The sequence below is a fragment of the Schistocerca americana genome, chromosome X (genome assembly GCF_021461395.2).
Source record: "Schistocerca americana isolate TAMUIC-IGC-003095 chromosome X, iqSchAmer2.1, whole genome shotgun sequence".
Classification (NCBI taxonomy): Eukaryota; Metazoa; Arthropoda; class Insecta; order Orthoptera; family Acrididae; genus Schistocerca; species Schistocerca americana.
In genome coordinates, this window is record NC_060130.1 from 753058494 (window position 1) to 753073821 (window position 15328).

General features: G+C 37.8%; 1 protein-coding gene across 3 annotated transcripts in view; it reads right to left on the reverse strand.

Moving 5' to 3' along the window:
* Positions 1–1729: 1729 nt before the first annotated feature.
* The window catches only part of LOC124554804 (protein SET), a 61234-nt gene continuing 47635 nt past the window's right edge, over positions 1730–15328 (reverse strand). The window contains exons 6-7 of one of the 3 annotated variants that reach the window (XM_047128459.1): positions 6056–6231; positions 1730–5939 (exon numbers count right to left, since the gene is read on the reverse strand). In XM_047128459.1, coding sequence (XP_046984415.1) covers positions 5914–5939; positions 6056–6231 — 202 coding nt within the window. In that variant the 3' untranslated portion in view covers positions 1730–5913. Of the gene's footprint in view, positions 5940–6055; positions 6250–15328 lie in introns of all 3 variants that reach the window. The other 2 variants (XM_047128458.1, XM_047128457.1) reach the window with 2 other exon arrangements.

The window sequence follows — 15328 nt, forward strand, 5'->3', positions numbered from 1 at the left end:
TTTCTGTAGCAGCTAGCTAATGCAATTATTAAGCTATGTAGTATTTTAGCATCCCTAAATATTTGGTTAGTACAAAATCATCCAAAAACACTTTAAATACTAGATTTGACCAAAGGCCAAAAACCTAAACTTTCTTTTCTGAAAGAATGTTTGCAAATAACCGCACTAGCATTTTCTGAACCAGATATTTACGAGCACTAATTTTTTCAATCTCCATAACCATCTATACTGAAAAAGCTTTATATGATCTCTGCATCCCCACTATGTAAAAAAGTTAGAATCCAGTAGTTCCAGAAGGTCCAAGGCATGTCTTGAGTGGTTTGCTTAACCGTTCAACATAATTCTACAATATTCTTGTATATTTCAAGTAACTTGTTACCTATGTTGATGCACTGCTTCAATTTCACAGCCAGCAAATTTTAACTTTGCTTCGTCATCGAAAGTATTCTTCTCATCTAACAATTTTTGAGCAGCTATCAGACCATCAATCCCACTAAAACTGGCTTAAAAAATAAATAAAAAACATTGACTACACCTGATATTCAGCAGTCTTCATTTTACCAACACAACTGTTTATTAACACAGACCAATGTGAAAGTTTCCTTCAAACAACTTTAGTGTTAAAATTGTTGATCATTCTACAAATCATTGTAAGTGTACAAAAGCAAATGCATATATGAGTTTAAAGTTCCTATTTCATGTAAAACTTAAAACATTCTGAGAAGCTGCTGACAATTTAGAATGTACTATGCACACAATGGGAGATAAGGATCCAAACCCTTATTAAATATATTGAATATTTTTGCGTGATACCCATGACATCACAACAGCAAGTCTTGCAATTTCTGAATGTATTACTTACACAAACTGGTGATAATCCTCTTAATACATTTAAATAGTTAACTCCTGTTATTGGAGTAGTAAATTTTTAAGGACTGTTGAACGGTGAGTTGGCTAAGGTCACACTTTTTGTGGTGAAGTCAGAAGTTCAATGAGTCATACACTTTTTTGCCTTTGTGGTCTTCTTCACCCCAAAGACTGGTTTAATGCAGCTCTCTACGGTAGTCTATCCTGTGTGAAGTCTTTTTCTACCTCTGAAGTTTTTAACTCCACATTTCCTTCCACTACCAAAACTGTTAATTCCTTTATACCTTAGCCTGTGTACTTGTACATTGATCCCTTCTTTTAGTCAAACTGTGTCAAATTTCTTCTTTTGCCTATTTGCCTCAGTACCTCATCATTAATTATTGAATCTACACATCTGATTTTCAACATCCTTCTGTAGCATCACATTTCAAAACCTTCCATTCTGTTATTGTCTGAACTGCTTACTTCCCACATTCCACTTCTGTACAACCTTACATTCCATCACACACACACACACACACACACACACACACACACACACACACACACACACACACACTTACTTTTCATTTATGTTCACAATTCCTCGTAACAAGCCTATGCTTCAGACAAAGTTCATGACAAAATTACATTTCATTTAAGAGTCTTAATTTATTGTAACAGGATCTAGAATTATAGGCACCACACACTATTACTGAAATGGTGCACCTTACTATCTTCAAAAGAATCAGCACAAAGAAAAAACGTTATTTGTTTAGAGCTGATTCTTGGGACTCAATACATATTTATTAACCCATATTTCTACAGGAAAATAATTATTTACTTTGCTAGAACTCAGGTTAAATCATTAAAGAAAAGCAGATTGAAGTACTTTTGTTTTTCTTTATCAAAAAATTTTCATAAGTACATGAATTTGAAATCATGCCTATCACAACGCTGATAGTTCACTTAAAAATTTTTAAAAATATTCTTAGCCTACGTTTCCCGTTCACTATGAAATAACGAAAAAAATTTAAGACTAAGACAGGAAGAAGTTTTCCACCTCAATTATCTTTAATTGAATTACAGTCTTACTGCAGTAATGCTCAGCAAGGTGTGTACAGCTAAGTGGAATGCTACCATCACTGGCCCTGCACATCAGATAAAAAAAAAAAAAAAAAAACTAAACAGGCCATAAAGAATCTCAAACAGGCAATGTAGGTACACAATTTTCCTCAGAGGTTTACCACTTTTGATTACATTCAACAGCATACTTACCTATTTTCACACAGAGAGCACATGTTGCTAGATTTTTCAACATTCTATGTGGAACTACTGATAAAACATTTCAGATCACATTAAAAAAGATCAGAAGACACAGTGAAACAAATACCATACAGTATTTTAAATGATCTCTCTTATTCGAATTACAGCTCACTGAAATACTTGTGCAGAAGATTGGCAACTGACTTTTCTGCAAGTTTTGTCTTGTTTTATAAAGAGTTACTTTATTACATGTAGGGTTTAAAGCTACTATAATCATCACGATAGTAAAGTAACGTAGAATTTTGTATAGCTTCCATAATAGTACACTTCAACACACTGTACAACTAATACTGGGAAAGCTGCGACTGGCACAGGAAATTGGCACAGAAATGTGTAAGGGTGGGGCGTGGGGAATATTGTGAGCACTCCCCACCCCAACAACCAACGCACACACACACACACACACACACACACACACACACACACACACACAGAGAGAGAGAGAGAGAGAGAGAGAGAGAGAGAGAGAGAGAGAGAGAGATTGGGGAGGGGGGATGGTATCACACTTCCATTTGATGAATATATGGAGTAATTTTTTTTTAAAAAAAAAAAGGTTACATTTTTCCATTCTGCTCATGGATAGTTTTTATACATAAACAACTTATTAGTGAGTCAAATAAAGTATTCCAAAATAAAGTGAAGGTACACAGTACATTTCGATTTTCTTTTTCTTAAAAAAACTGTATATCATATTTTACATTGTGCATACAGAACAGATTTACAGAACTCATGAACTCACTATGCAGAAAATTACAACTAGACTATTACCTAATATCTTCAATACCTTACAGTTACTACATCTTTTGGGAACACTGATTTCAACATTTACTATTATTATAGGGTATCAAAATTATTTATTTAAAAATACAGTTAATAAATTTCCTGAAACTGATAGCAACTAAAGTACAGATGGCTACCTCTGCATCTGAATGTGGAGAAATGTAGTACTTCTGAAATGCCACAAATTTCTTTTCAACCTTTCAGAGGAATGTACTTCAACAGTGAAAGTTATTACCATGTTTGTCATTTCACAGGCCTTCCACAGTTCCAATCTTCACAAATGTGAAGAGTAAACTTAATGCTCAGATAAAGAATACATATAATACTTTGGCAGCAATATCTGTAACTTCACTTTTAACAGAATTTAAATGCTCAACATAATGGAAACATTTTGCACATGCTCTTTTCCTCCTACCATAAAGCACATTTGCCTATTCACTTCCAGATAAACATCAATCATAACAATATGGCAACTTACAAGAAAGTAGTTTCATCACAAATTGTTATCCTTAACCATATTAAGTTGTTATTCTTCAAACAAAATCAAGGAACAACTGCAACTGCAAAAAATTAAAACCACCACATATTCACACAGGAGAGAAAAATCCACAAGAGAACAAATCCAAATGTCTCAACTAATTGAGAACCTGAAAGTTTAACAATACTGTAGCAGTACCAAAATGGCACTTGTCAATATAATCTTTTAACATGTTTACTGTTGAAGAGAAGTGATGTGAAGCCAGTGTGTTTATAGTTGTTGGTAACTCACTGTGCAGTATACTTCCATATGATACTAACAAATTTTATAAAATTATGTAAACATTTATAGATTTTTAGTAACAAACTGATTACTTGTGTGAAAGTTTAAGACAAATGTTTTCAATGGCAACCATCTTACGGTGAAAAATCAATATAATTACAGCAATTACAAAGGGTATTAGTTGTGTATGTTCATAGCAACCTGACTCCCTTTTGAAGTCATGGGGATTGTGATGGAATCCTAAATACAAAACACTTCATTAACGATAAGGGTAGAGAAACCGTTATAACAGCTTTCTAAGTTTGCTATTCTTTTTAGAAATCAAATTTAAAACAAAGTATCCTTGGAAATCAGTTTTAATGCCACACACTGCATCTGAAAAACAAATGCGTAGCACAAAACATTGGCTATGGTTTATCTAACCATGCAAGTTTTCTACAAAGAACAGTAGAAAGCTTAAAATTATACTGCTTTAAATACAAGAAAAGTGAGGAAAAAGATGTTGTGCTTTCAGAGAGGATTTAGGTAATGAATATACACAATTTTAATGTATTTTAAATAAAAAAGTATAATGAAAACCAACCCTGTAATATATTAGAACAGTGTGGAAAATGTTTCCCATCAAGCGCTATGAAGCATTATTTTCAAAAGCTAGACACTTGCCACAAATGTGGAGTGAAAACCATTTTATTTCTTTGCAAGTAACTGATAGCCACCAAATAAATTCATTAAGAATGAATTATATGGGACCATAGAAGTGTAAAAAATTAAAAAAAATGGATGGCAAAACATTGTATGTTTTGCAAAGTCACTAAGAGGGAAGAAAGTTACACGAAAGGCAGAAACGCCTTCCACAGGTGTGGAATTGATGCACTTCACTTCTTTGCAAGTAACTGATCTCCACAAAATAAATCCATTAGAACAGGTCCTTATGTGACCACAGAAATGTAAAAAATTAAAAATAGATGATAGAACACCATTTCTTTTGCAAGCAGCGGCAGAACACACACACATAAACGACTGTTGTGATTGAAGAGCTTTCAGGGCTATCCAGTTAAATAATGTTATCAATAATTTATTGCTTTCGTTGTCATATTTGTTTTGCAAAGTACCAAAAATATGAGTAAATTTAAAGGAGAAAGAATAGAAAATTAATCTGGATTGAAGTATCTAAATGAGAACAGTTGGAAAATATGGGAACTATCCTAAATTTTATCTACTTGCCAAAAAACACATTTGACAATAAAAATATTGATTAGTGGAATGGCAATAATATTACCTTTCATCTTTAATAAATGGGGATAGAACCAATAATTGGACAAAATCAAGTACAAAAACAACATGAACAGTCAAATTTTACTCTTGGTAAGTTTCAATGGTGGTGGGCGGATAAATCAACTCTTGAATCTACCGTCGGAACACATTTTCAGTGACTGAACAACATGTTCATAAACTTACTTCAAACAAAATAAAACAACATGATCTGTAGAACTAATTTCAAACATAATATATTACTGAACTGTTATTTTAGGCGAAAATAATATATTAACATTATTCCACTTTTTTTTCATTCACCAACAAAAATTTAACATAGACAATGGGGCATGGGATGCTGGGGAGGGAGGAAGGGATAAACAATAGTGTTAAGTAAGACCACAGTGACAACTAATGAACAAACAGCAGTTGGTAGGTGGAAAAGTGGGTGGAGGGTGGGGACTGAGGAGAATGGTAGAGAGAGACTGTCTGACAACATTTCCATCTGGCATACAAAATGTGCCCCTTACCTCTACCTTTTCATTGATCATGTAGGTGCCATTTTCTGCAGCACGATGGTCTGATTCTATAAAACAGGCAGCATCGGTTATAAATTAAAATTGTGATATATCAGGCAGTTGCAAAGAGGCGTGGCACACAAACAGTTTAAAATATATCTCTACAACATAAAATGCAGGATCAGTACACCCAACATTAAGTTTATGAGCATTATTTAAGATCAGTCACTCACTCACGTCAAGAAAATGGCTACTACAGCAGCACATCTTTCATAATACGTCCGATCACTTTAGTTTTTAATAATAATTTACAATTGTTATTACACATTAATGCCTCACTGCCAGGGACTGTGCTGGTTTGGAATCCTCCACAATTGTCCATCACTGATTTTCAGTACACACTTTCAGTCACTGAAACCCGTAAAACGCTCACTCGTCGCCACCTTCAACCTCCTCTGAAAAAAAGAAGTATATTCATACACTCCACAACTTTTACTTTATCTACTTTCTAGGTAACACACACTTTTCAGACAACACACACGTATCCCATGCAGGCATGCTAATATTTTACCTTCCTCACCCACTTCTTCAGTTTCCTCTTCATCATCATCATCGTCTTCATCATCTTCCTCTTCCTCTTCCACCAAAACATCGCAATCATCATCTCCCTCACCTTCTGCCTCTGCTTCCTCATCTTCTTCTTCCATGTCTTCCACAACAACCACAGAGTCATCTCCTTCATCTTCACTAGCAGCAGCATACATACTGAGGATTATTACATAATTTAGGACATGCATCAGTAACTTTATCACGTGTGCCCATTATTACATATAACTAAACAATATCTTATAGAACTGATAATGTGAAAGGTAAAAGTTCAAAAAAATAAAGAGGATTGTCAGCATAAGAGAATATGCCTCCACAAACATTAAAAGCATATTTAAAGAAATCTGAAGAGGTATCTATTAACTAGCAAAGGTCATGTTAATTCATATCATACACATTAACTGTAAAAATCACAGATGTAAATAACAATATTGATTTTAGGGATTTTTACTTATCTTCATTGCGAGTTTGTTAAAAGATGAAACAATTATAAAAAATAATACAGTTTTTTAAAAACTGTGTTGAGATGAGGACATGTGTAACATTACTCAAATCAAGTTTCCTGGAATTAGAATCTCTCTGGCTGTCAGTGGTAGGTACAGTTGCCTTCTGACCCTACATGCACCATAACTAACGACATAATTAGGTTGCGGTCCCAGATTATGAGGGGACTCTAATATTCGAAAGAAAGGAAGGAAGGAAGGAAGTAAAAGATAATGAAAAATTAAGATATAAACAAAAAGTAGCTAAGTACAAAATATGAGATGCATCAATGTAAGTTCATGATGTCCATTATGTGTTCCACAACTAGTACTTTGGGTATGAGCTAAATTACTGACTTTTTTTACAGTTCATCATCATAATTACCTATAATTTCTCAATATGAAAGAGTCATACCAAAGTGATGTGAGGGGGGAAAAAAAACACAGCGAGAAGGAACGAAAAGAAAGGCATGGAAAAATTCTACCTCATGGTTAATATGATCAGCATTATTACATTCACAGGTAAGGATAATTTTCAACATTGTGCTGTTACAAACAAGGGCTCTGTTCAACAGAGTTAATAGATGTCAGTGACATTCCATAAACTGATGGATTATGCCAATCTGATATAAAAATGAAAGCTGTCCTTAAAATCCCTAGTGTTCCTCTTTGTTTGACATGTTAACATGGCATCATATATTTAGTAGTTTGTAGATTAGACATTTTGTTGAGTGCATGGCGTTCAATGAGTAGTATAGTAAATACAACATCGTGGCTTAACTTGGGTGTTCTATTTTCAGCTCATGAATTGCATTCCAAATATATCAGAATTATGTAAACAACAATGAACTTACATACAAAAAGGGGAGTTAATTTAACTAGTATGACACGATTTACTATCATCAGTCAAAAACCGATTGTCAGTAAAACCTATTAATACAATGATTAATCCTGGCAGCACTCATGTGCTCGTGCTTCGGGTGGGAAAGGTTCATCCTATGGTTAGTCTGTTTCAACTGATTTGTGGAGCAAATGCTCCAGTTAAAATGTTGGTCCAGTTTCATCTCCGTTCAGCTACTTTATGACTCTGTTTTTCTACGATGCATATCTTACACAGGGTGTCTTAACTTCTAGGGGAGGTTATGCACATCATGCATAGCAACCCATGGTGTACGCAACAACGTAGGTGTGGCTGTACACGAGAGTACTGAAAGAGAACTCCGCTAGGTGTGAGTACTGGAGGGGAATGTGAGGGTTTCCTTATTCAAGCACTATCGAGCATGTAAGAAGCACGGAACGAAATACGAAATGTGAACTTTCAGATGCACACATAATGTATGGAATAGCTGAGGGCAATGGACAAGCCACTAGATGCATTTATCAACAATGTTTCCCAGACATAAACTGCACCACAGTTTGTGCAAGTATGGGTGATTAAGGTGTGGCAGGGCTAGTGAGGGCTGGTCACAATTGGTATATTTAGTCATTAGGGAAGGAAATGTGTCGGATTCTGTGGAGACTAATCCAAGCACCAGCATACGTGCCATTACCTCAGGCTTAAGAATGTCTCATAACAGTGTGCAGTGTGTCTTGAATGCCGAGTCCTAACACATCTTTCATACCCAAATAATGCAGTTTTTGCACAGTGGTTTCTGCAACAAAATGGCCAAGTGGAGAGGTGTGTATTTCACAGCATAGGTATTGTTTGCTGATGAGGCCACATTTACTAGGTATGGCATAGTCAAGCACCACAATGCGCATTTGTGAGCACCAGGAAGCCCCACATGGCATGTGGCACCACATGACACAACATCACTTCAATTGGGCAATACCTTTTACCTTTCTGCTTTACCACCACGAATTATCAGACATTTCTGGAACAGGTTCTTCCCAGCATGCCAGAGGATGTTACCAGTAAATGTGAGAGGCAGCATGTGGTTTGAACATGACGTGCCTACTCACAGGCATTTGAACAGACCACTGCCGCAGCGATGGACTGGGCATGGTGGATGGGTTCCTTGGCCCCCACACTTACCAGATTTATCAAGCAATTATTTCTTTCTGTGCTAAGCTATGACATCTCTCAAATATAGCGATCCTGTGGCATCTGAAATGTATCTTGTTGCAAGAATCATTTGCCCAGCTGCTACAATCAAAGAAACTTCCAGTGTGAGTGTGTCCAGCAGTCAATTCTCTGCAGGTGTCAGGCACACATGGTGTTTGATGGTGCAAACTCCAAACATACTTGTAACATTAGAGCTGTATCAATGAGTACACATGGTGTATTACATGATGTATAGTAAGTGTTTCCAATGAATCACATTCTTGTTTCCTTTCCGATCTTCACCTCTGCTACCACTTACCCTGATGTTTGTGGTCATTGGTTGCTAAGCTATTTTAAAACCTTAATGATGTGCCCCATCTCACCTAGAAGTTTGTCAAATGATTTCTGGGACACCCTGTATACATTTTCAAAGGTAATCTGTCTTATTGAGTTTTATTATTTTATGTAGTTGTGTTCTATTTAATGTTGGAAATATATAAGTGAAAATTGTTTGTTTGTTTGTCACTGGGTAGTCCGACTGGTTGTGGCTGTGGACATTTGAAATCACAACTCAGAGCCGAAAACAGCGACAGTTTACATTCCACATAAGCTGACCATGTAACAGCCAATCACCGGTACCCAACAGAGACACAGAACTGGGTTTTTTAGACTTTTTGAAGATTCTACCAAACATAATTGTTGTGATCAAGAAATGTAATGAACAAAGTGTAGTAATAACAAATGGAAGGCCCCCAACACGGACAACTGATTCGGCTTGTACTTGGCAAGTTGCTTGTATGCAACCAGACACCAACAACCCCTATTTTTTTTTTATAACTACCACTGAACATCATGACGTGCAATCAACTAAAAATTGATGAGATCGATAGATAATGGAAAACTGAACAGTTTTGAACATATATGGCATCCACAAATGCATATTTTCCTACAAATCAAGAAAAGAAACTTTGTCGACTGCTGCTTACGTAACCAGAAGCTATGCACTGCTGGTGTAGCAACCATGGCATCTGACTCTGAAGCAGGGAACCTGTGTTCAATTCCCAGTTGTACTATGCAGTTTTTTTTCCATTTTTCTTTTTTTTCTCATTTGTATTTTTTCTGCATCGAAATTGGTAGGAACAGTAGGTTTAACACAGTAAGTGAATCAATTAGGAATAACAACAAAGTAGGCCAATAAATTTCTCAAATGACTTTAATTAATAATGAAATACAATTTTAAGCCTCTCATTGTATCACAACAATTCCGAGTAAGATTGCTGTAGTGACGAGGATTCAGTGCACGTTACTGCATAAGGGAGCGACACTAACCTTTGTCACAGTCGGCTGTGTACATAAAATAACACACTCACAGACAGTGCAATATCCATCACAGCATCTGGAAAACTGTAGCCTAACGTTTTCCTGTACTAATAAGAAATTAATGATTAATTTGGTCCCGGGGTACAGAAGAGGTGAATCGATTAACCAACTCTTTAAAAAAATGTTTATTCCACAGGTTCCAAATCCGGGAAACAGAATATTCAATTTACAAAACCTAGCTTAAGAAAATTTTAAAGTCATTACATTGCTGATACATTTTGAAAAGGATAAATTGTACTCACCATAAAGATGACAAGTTGACTTGCAGACAGGCACAATGAAAAGACTGTTACAAATAATCTTTCTTCAAGAAAGAGAAACACACAAACATTCACACATGCAAGCACCCCCCCCCCCCCTCTCTCTCTGTCACACACACACACACACACACACACACACACACACTGCTACCTCTGGCCACACTGGAACAGAAATGTGTTAAATGGGAGTAACAATATGGAATGGGAAGGCATAGCAAGGTATGGGTGGGTGTAGAGGAACACAGCCTTACAGAGCATGCATTAACTAGAGGTGGCAGGACAGAGCCGAGAGAGAGAGAGAGAGAGAGAGAGAGAGAGAGAGAGAGAGAGAGAGAGAGAGCGAGCGCATTGAGAGGCTGTGGGGGGGGGGGGGGGGGGGGGGGGAGAGCAGGAGGGGAAAAACACAGAGCAGAAAGCAGAAGAGCAGGGAAGAGGAAAAGACTGGTGGATCTGCCGGCAGACAGCAATGCACGGTAGGCAAATTGTGAGGTGACAATACAGAGGAGCCAGAAACAGTTGGGGTAGGGTGTGGGGACATTCAGTTACTGTAGATTGAGGCCCGGACGATTTTGGGAGCGGAGAATTTATTGTGAGGATAATTCCCACCAGAGCAGTTCAAATAAGCTGGTGGTAGAGGGTAGGATCAAGATGGCCCGAGTTGTGAAGTAGCCATTGAAATCAAGTGCCACATGTTATTTACAGCTCCACATTTTAACACAGGATGGTCCAGTCTGCTCTTGGCCACAGTTTGGTGGTGGCCACACCAATATAAAAAGCTGAACAATGATTGCAGCACAGCTAGTATGTAACATGGCAGCTTTCACATGTCACCTAGCCTTTGATGTGGTAGGATAAGCCAATGACAAAACTTACTTGTGTTGGGTGAGTGGATTGTGCAGGTCTTGAAACTGAGTCTTCCACATTGTCCCTGTGGCAAGGGGTTGGAACTGGGGGTGGCATAGGGATGGACTAGGATGTTGTGGAGGTTGGGCGGGCAATGGAGCACCACCTTACGAAGGGCTGGGAGCGAGCTTGGGTAGGATATGTGTCATTCCAGGGCATGACGATAGACAATCAAAGTCCTGATGAAGGTGGTGGTTCTGTTGTTCCAGTTCAGGTTGGTATTGGGTGACAAAGGGAGGCTCTCCTTTGAAGATGGTTCTTGGGAGTTAGAGAGGATGAGGCAGATTTCTGTTGCAATGTAGGTCTGGGGTATAGAGTACAGGGTATAGGATATCCATGAAGGCCTTTGTGAGACTTTCAACATACCAGGCAAGAGATCTGTAGTCACTGAAGATTTGCCATCCCTGGATGGCCAAGCTGTATGGGAGGGATTTTTCGGTGTGGAAAGGACAACAGCTGTCAAAATGCAGGTACTATTGGTGGTTGTTGAGTAATGTGGACAGATGTGTGGATGGAGCTATCAGAGGGGGTGGTCAGCACCCAAGAAGGTGGCATGAGGGGTTGAGGAGGACCAAGTAAAGTGGATGGGAGAGCTGTCCACAAGGATGAATGGCTACTGCTAAACTGTGGCCGAGAGCAAAGTGGACTACCCTGTGACACAACACACAGCTGTACATAAAATACTCTATTTCTGTGGCTGCTTCATAATCCCAGCATCTGCATCCTTCCCTCCACTGACAGCTTTTCCGAACTGCGCAGATGGGAGCGATTCTTACAACATATTCTCCATTCCCAAAATCATTCCAGCCCCAACCTATGGTAATCTACTTATCCCCCATCCTCAATCCAACTGTTTTCGGCCCCTCTGTTCTGTCAACTTTTCACACTTTGCCTCTCCTCACCTTCACTGCACACTGCTCTCTGCCAGCGCATCCACTTGCCTTTTCCCCTTCTATGCTGCTCTCCTTTCCACTCACTAATTTTTCCCCTCCTCTCCCTTCCCCACAGCCTCCCAACGCTGTTCCTGTCAGCCCTGTCTTGCGACTTTTAGTCCCTGCATGCTCTGCCAGGCAGTGCAGATGCCTCTTCCCCTCCCGTACCCTGTTATCCCTCCCCTTCTCCATCCTGTTTCAGATTGTTGCTACCATTCAACACATTTCTGTTCCAGTCTGGCCAGAGTAACTGAAGGTAGCAGTCGTCTGTGTGAGGTGTGTTTGCTTGTGCGAATGTGAGTGCATTTCTTTTCTGAAGAAGGCTTTGTCCAAAAGCTTATTTGTAACAATATTTTCATTGTGCAGCTCAACATGTCATCTTTACAGCGAGTAGCAATCTATCCTTTTCATAAGATTGTTGACATTCCAACCTGCACTTTCCAATGTTTAAAAACAAGTTTTGTCTGATACTGGATTTCTAGGGATGGACAAACTAACACATTCATGTATGACAGGATGTTTATAGATGAGGAGGGGCAATCGACTTGCACAGTACACATAATATCATCAAACTTCCCACCTGTGCGCTAGCAAACTAAATTTTGTTTTTACCACAAAGTTAAAAACTTTATTCAGAGGTTACAAAATTACAGCCTGCTTCTGGAAAAGAAGTGGGAATTGCACAGCCAAGCAGAGGTAATAATGGTTTACAGCATAAACCATGGCCAATTTTCAGCACTGATTTTTCAATGTTATCATATGCGTGGTGCCGCATCAAAATTCTTGTAAAACAAATATTTTTAAATGTTAACCAAGTTTGTTTCCCTCTGAATCTTCTCAAGGAACGATGCAGTTTTATTCATAAGATGTTTGTGACGCTCCAAGTATATTTACTTCAAATGTTTATGACAAGTACCATCCATCTATCTGTTTGAAGGAAATTGAGGACATTAAACAGAGTGAGGACAATTTCGAAATGGAAAAAATATGAATAAAAAACCTTCAGAATACAACTAGGAACTGAACAAAGTCTCTCTGCTCTGCAATCAGATGCCTTGGTCACTACACCAGTGACACTTTTGTTCAACAGCTCTTCCCTTTTGGATACATAAGCAGCAGTCAAATGAAGTGTCTTTCCTTGATTTCTAAGAAAATACCTGTTAATGGACCCCATATACATTGAGAAAAAATGCTTAATTTTCGATTATCTATCGATCCTGCCAATTCTGAGTTGATTGGACATCATGCTCTTTTAGGATAGCTTTCTCAAAAAATGAGGTTGTCGAGTCAAAATTTCTTATTTATGGACATTATAGCTACATGTCACCGTTTAGGAATGGGACTAACAGAAATGCTTTTAAAGGACTACTGCTTGACAAAGCTTTCAGTATCAGTGAAAGATGGGGTATAAAGTGTGAATTCCCTCACACATGAATGAAAACAGCAAAGACCACCTACAATGAGATTTCCTAGGACGAGAGGCTGAAAGAGCCAGTGACCAAATTTAGAGTTCAACTTTTTAAAAAGGTGACATATATTATTTATTTGCAACAAAATTTGCAGCGTCAAGACATGAAGCATTACAGACACTTTCAGAGCAGCTTAGTTTTTGTTCTAATCTACCACCTGTGACCAACACCTTACAAATGAAGCACTTTTAGACCAGTATTTTCTAATGACATTTCCATTGTATTACTAGCACAGTTCATGTTGGTAAGAACTTTACTTAATGTGCAAATATCAAAACTTTCTGGTGTGCGAGACATAGTAGTGCTACTAGTAAAACAGCTCACTGGTACCGAGTTGACCTACCGTCTAGGGCGCAGTTTTGATGTATCAAATGGTGCCTTTGAATACTGCAAAAGCTGAGCACTGTTTTTCAAACTGAAAATAATTACTACTGTTCCATAACAAGCCAGAAAAAGTTATTGGTTTGGTAATACCATCAACTGAAAGTAAAGGAGCACAAAATATTGATGTTTCTAGAACATTACACCATTTTGCAGACAAAAACTGAGCTAAATTATTTAAGGAAGAGAGTAAGTTTGGCCAGTTAATACAAACATTTCTTTAATAGCTTATATTTAATGCTGATATATTTTTCTACTCCTTTAAAACTAACTTTCCATTTGTGTTTCATGCTACAATACTGAATTAGATACCATTACAGTAGAGCAGAAGTCAACCGAACTGTTACTCATTCACATGTCCCCCCCCCCCCCCCACTTTGATCTTTGTGGTTCAGTCCTCCATACACCCTCCCTCCTCTCTCACCCCCAAATGCCTAGTTGCCAACAATAGTAACTATCTGCACTCTGTTATGTGATCACTTGTGTCAATCGTGCCGCATAAAGTATACTTGTGATATAAAATGCCTAAACCTAAACATGTTGTCCTTTCTATGAGAGCTAAGAAGAAGATTAATAAAAGCTTAAAGGAATGTGAATCTGCAACCAAGTTATCTAACGAGTACAAGGTTGTTCCGTCAGCAATTACAGATATACACACAACTATACAGTTCTGTTTACTAGTGGCAAACCCAGGAACACATTTTAAAGCAAGCACTGGCCGATTAAATGCTTTATGTCAAGACATGGCATTTTTGAGATTCAAGTACAAGAAAAAAAAAACTTGTCTGCTAATTCTTTCAAAATCAAACAAGCGGCCGTACTGAGGGAAGAAGATTGTGCTCTTGAAAACACGTACAATGCTGACGAACCTGGGTTCAATTGGAAAGCTTTGCCATGAAAAACTCTTGCTTCATGTTGTGAATTAGATGCACCTCATCCTAAAATAAGCAAGGATCATATTATTGCTTTAGCTTGTACTGATGTTACTGATAGCCACCAACTGCCTATGCTCATCACTGGTAAAAGTTAGAAATCGCATTGTTCCTAACTCATTAATGTGTCTGGGATGCCTACTGTTTACAACTCACAAAAGAGGGCACTGACGGGTAGTACGATTTTCATGGAATAGTTTACGGAAAGTTTTTGCACCCTCTGAAAAAACTCATCAGTTAAAGGATGGCAAAAGGGAGAAAACATTATTGCTCCTTGACAATGCACCCACACATCCACCCCATGATATCATCAAGCGAAAGAATAAGTTTGCAAAAGTGATTTTTTTTTTACACACATAAAATGATCTCCTTATGACAGTACATGGATCAAGTCATTATCAAAACCAAACTGTGTTACGAAAATAATTATTTTGTAAGTTATTGTTAGAAAGAGA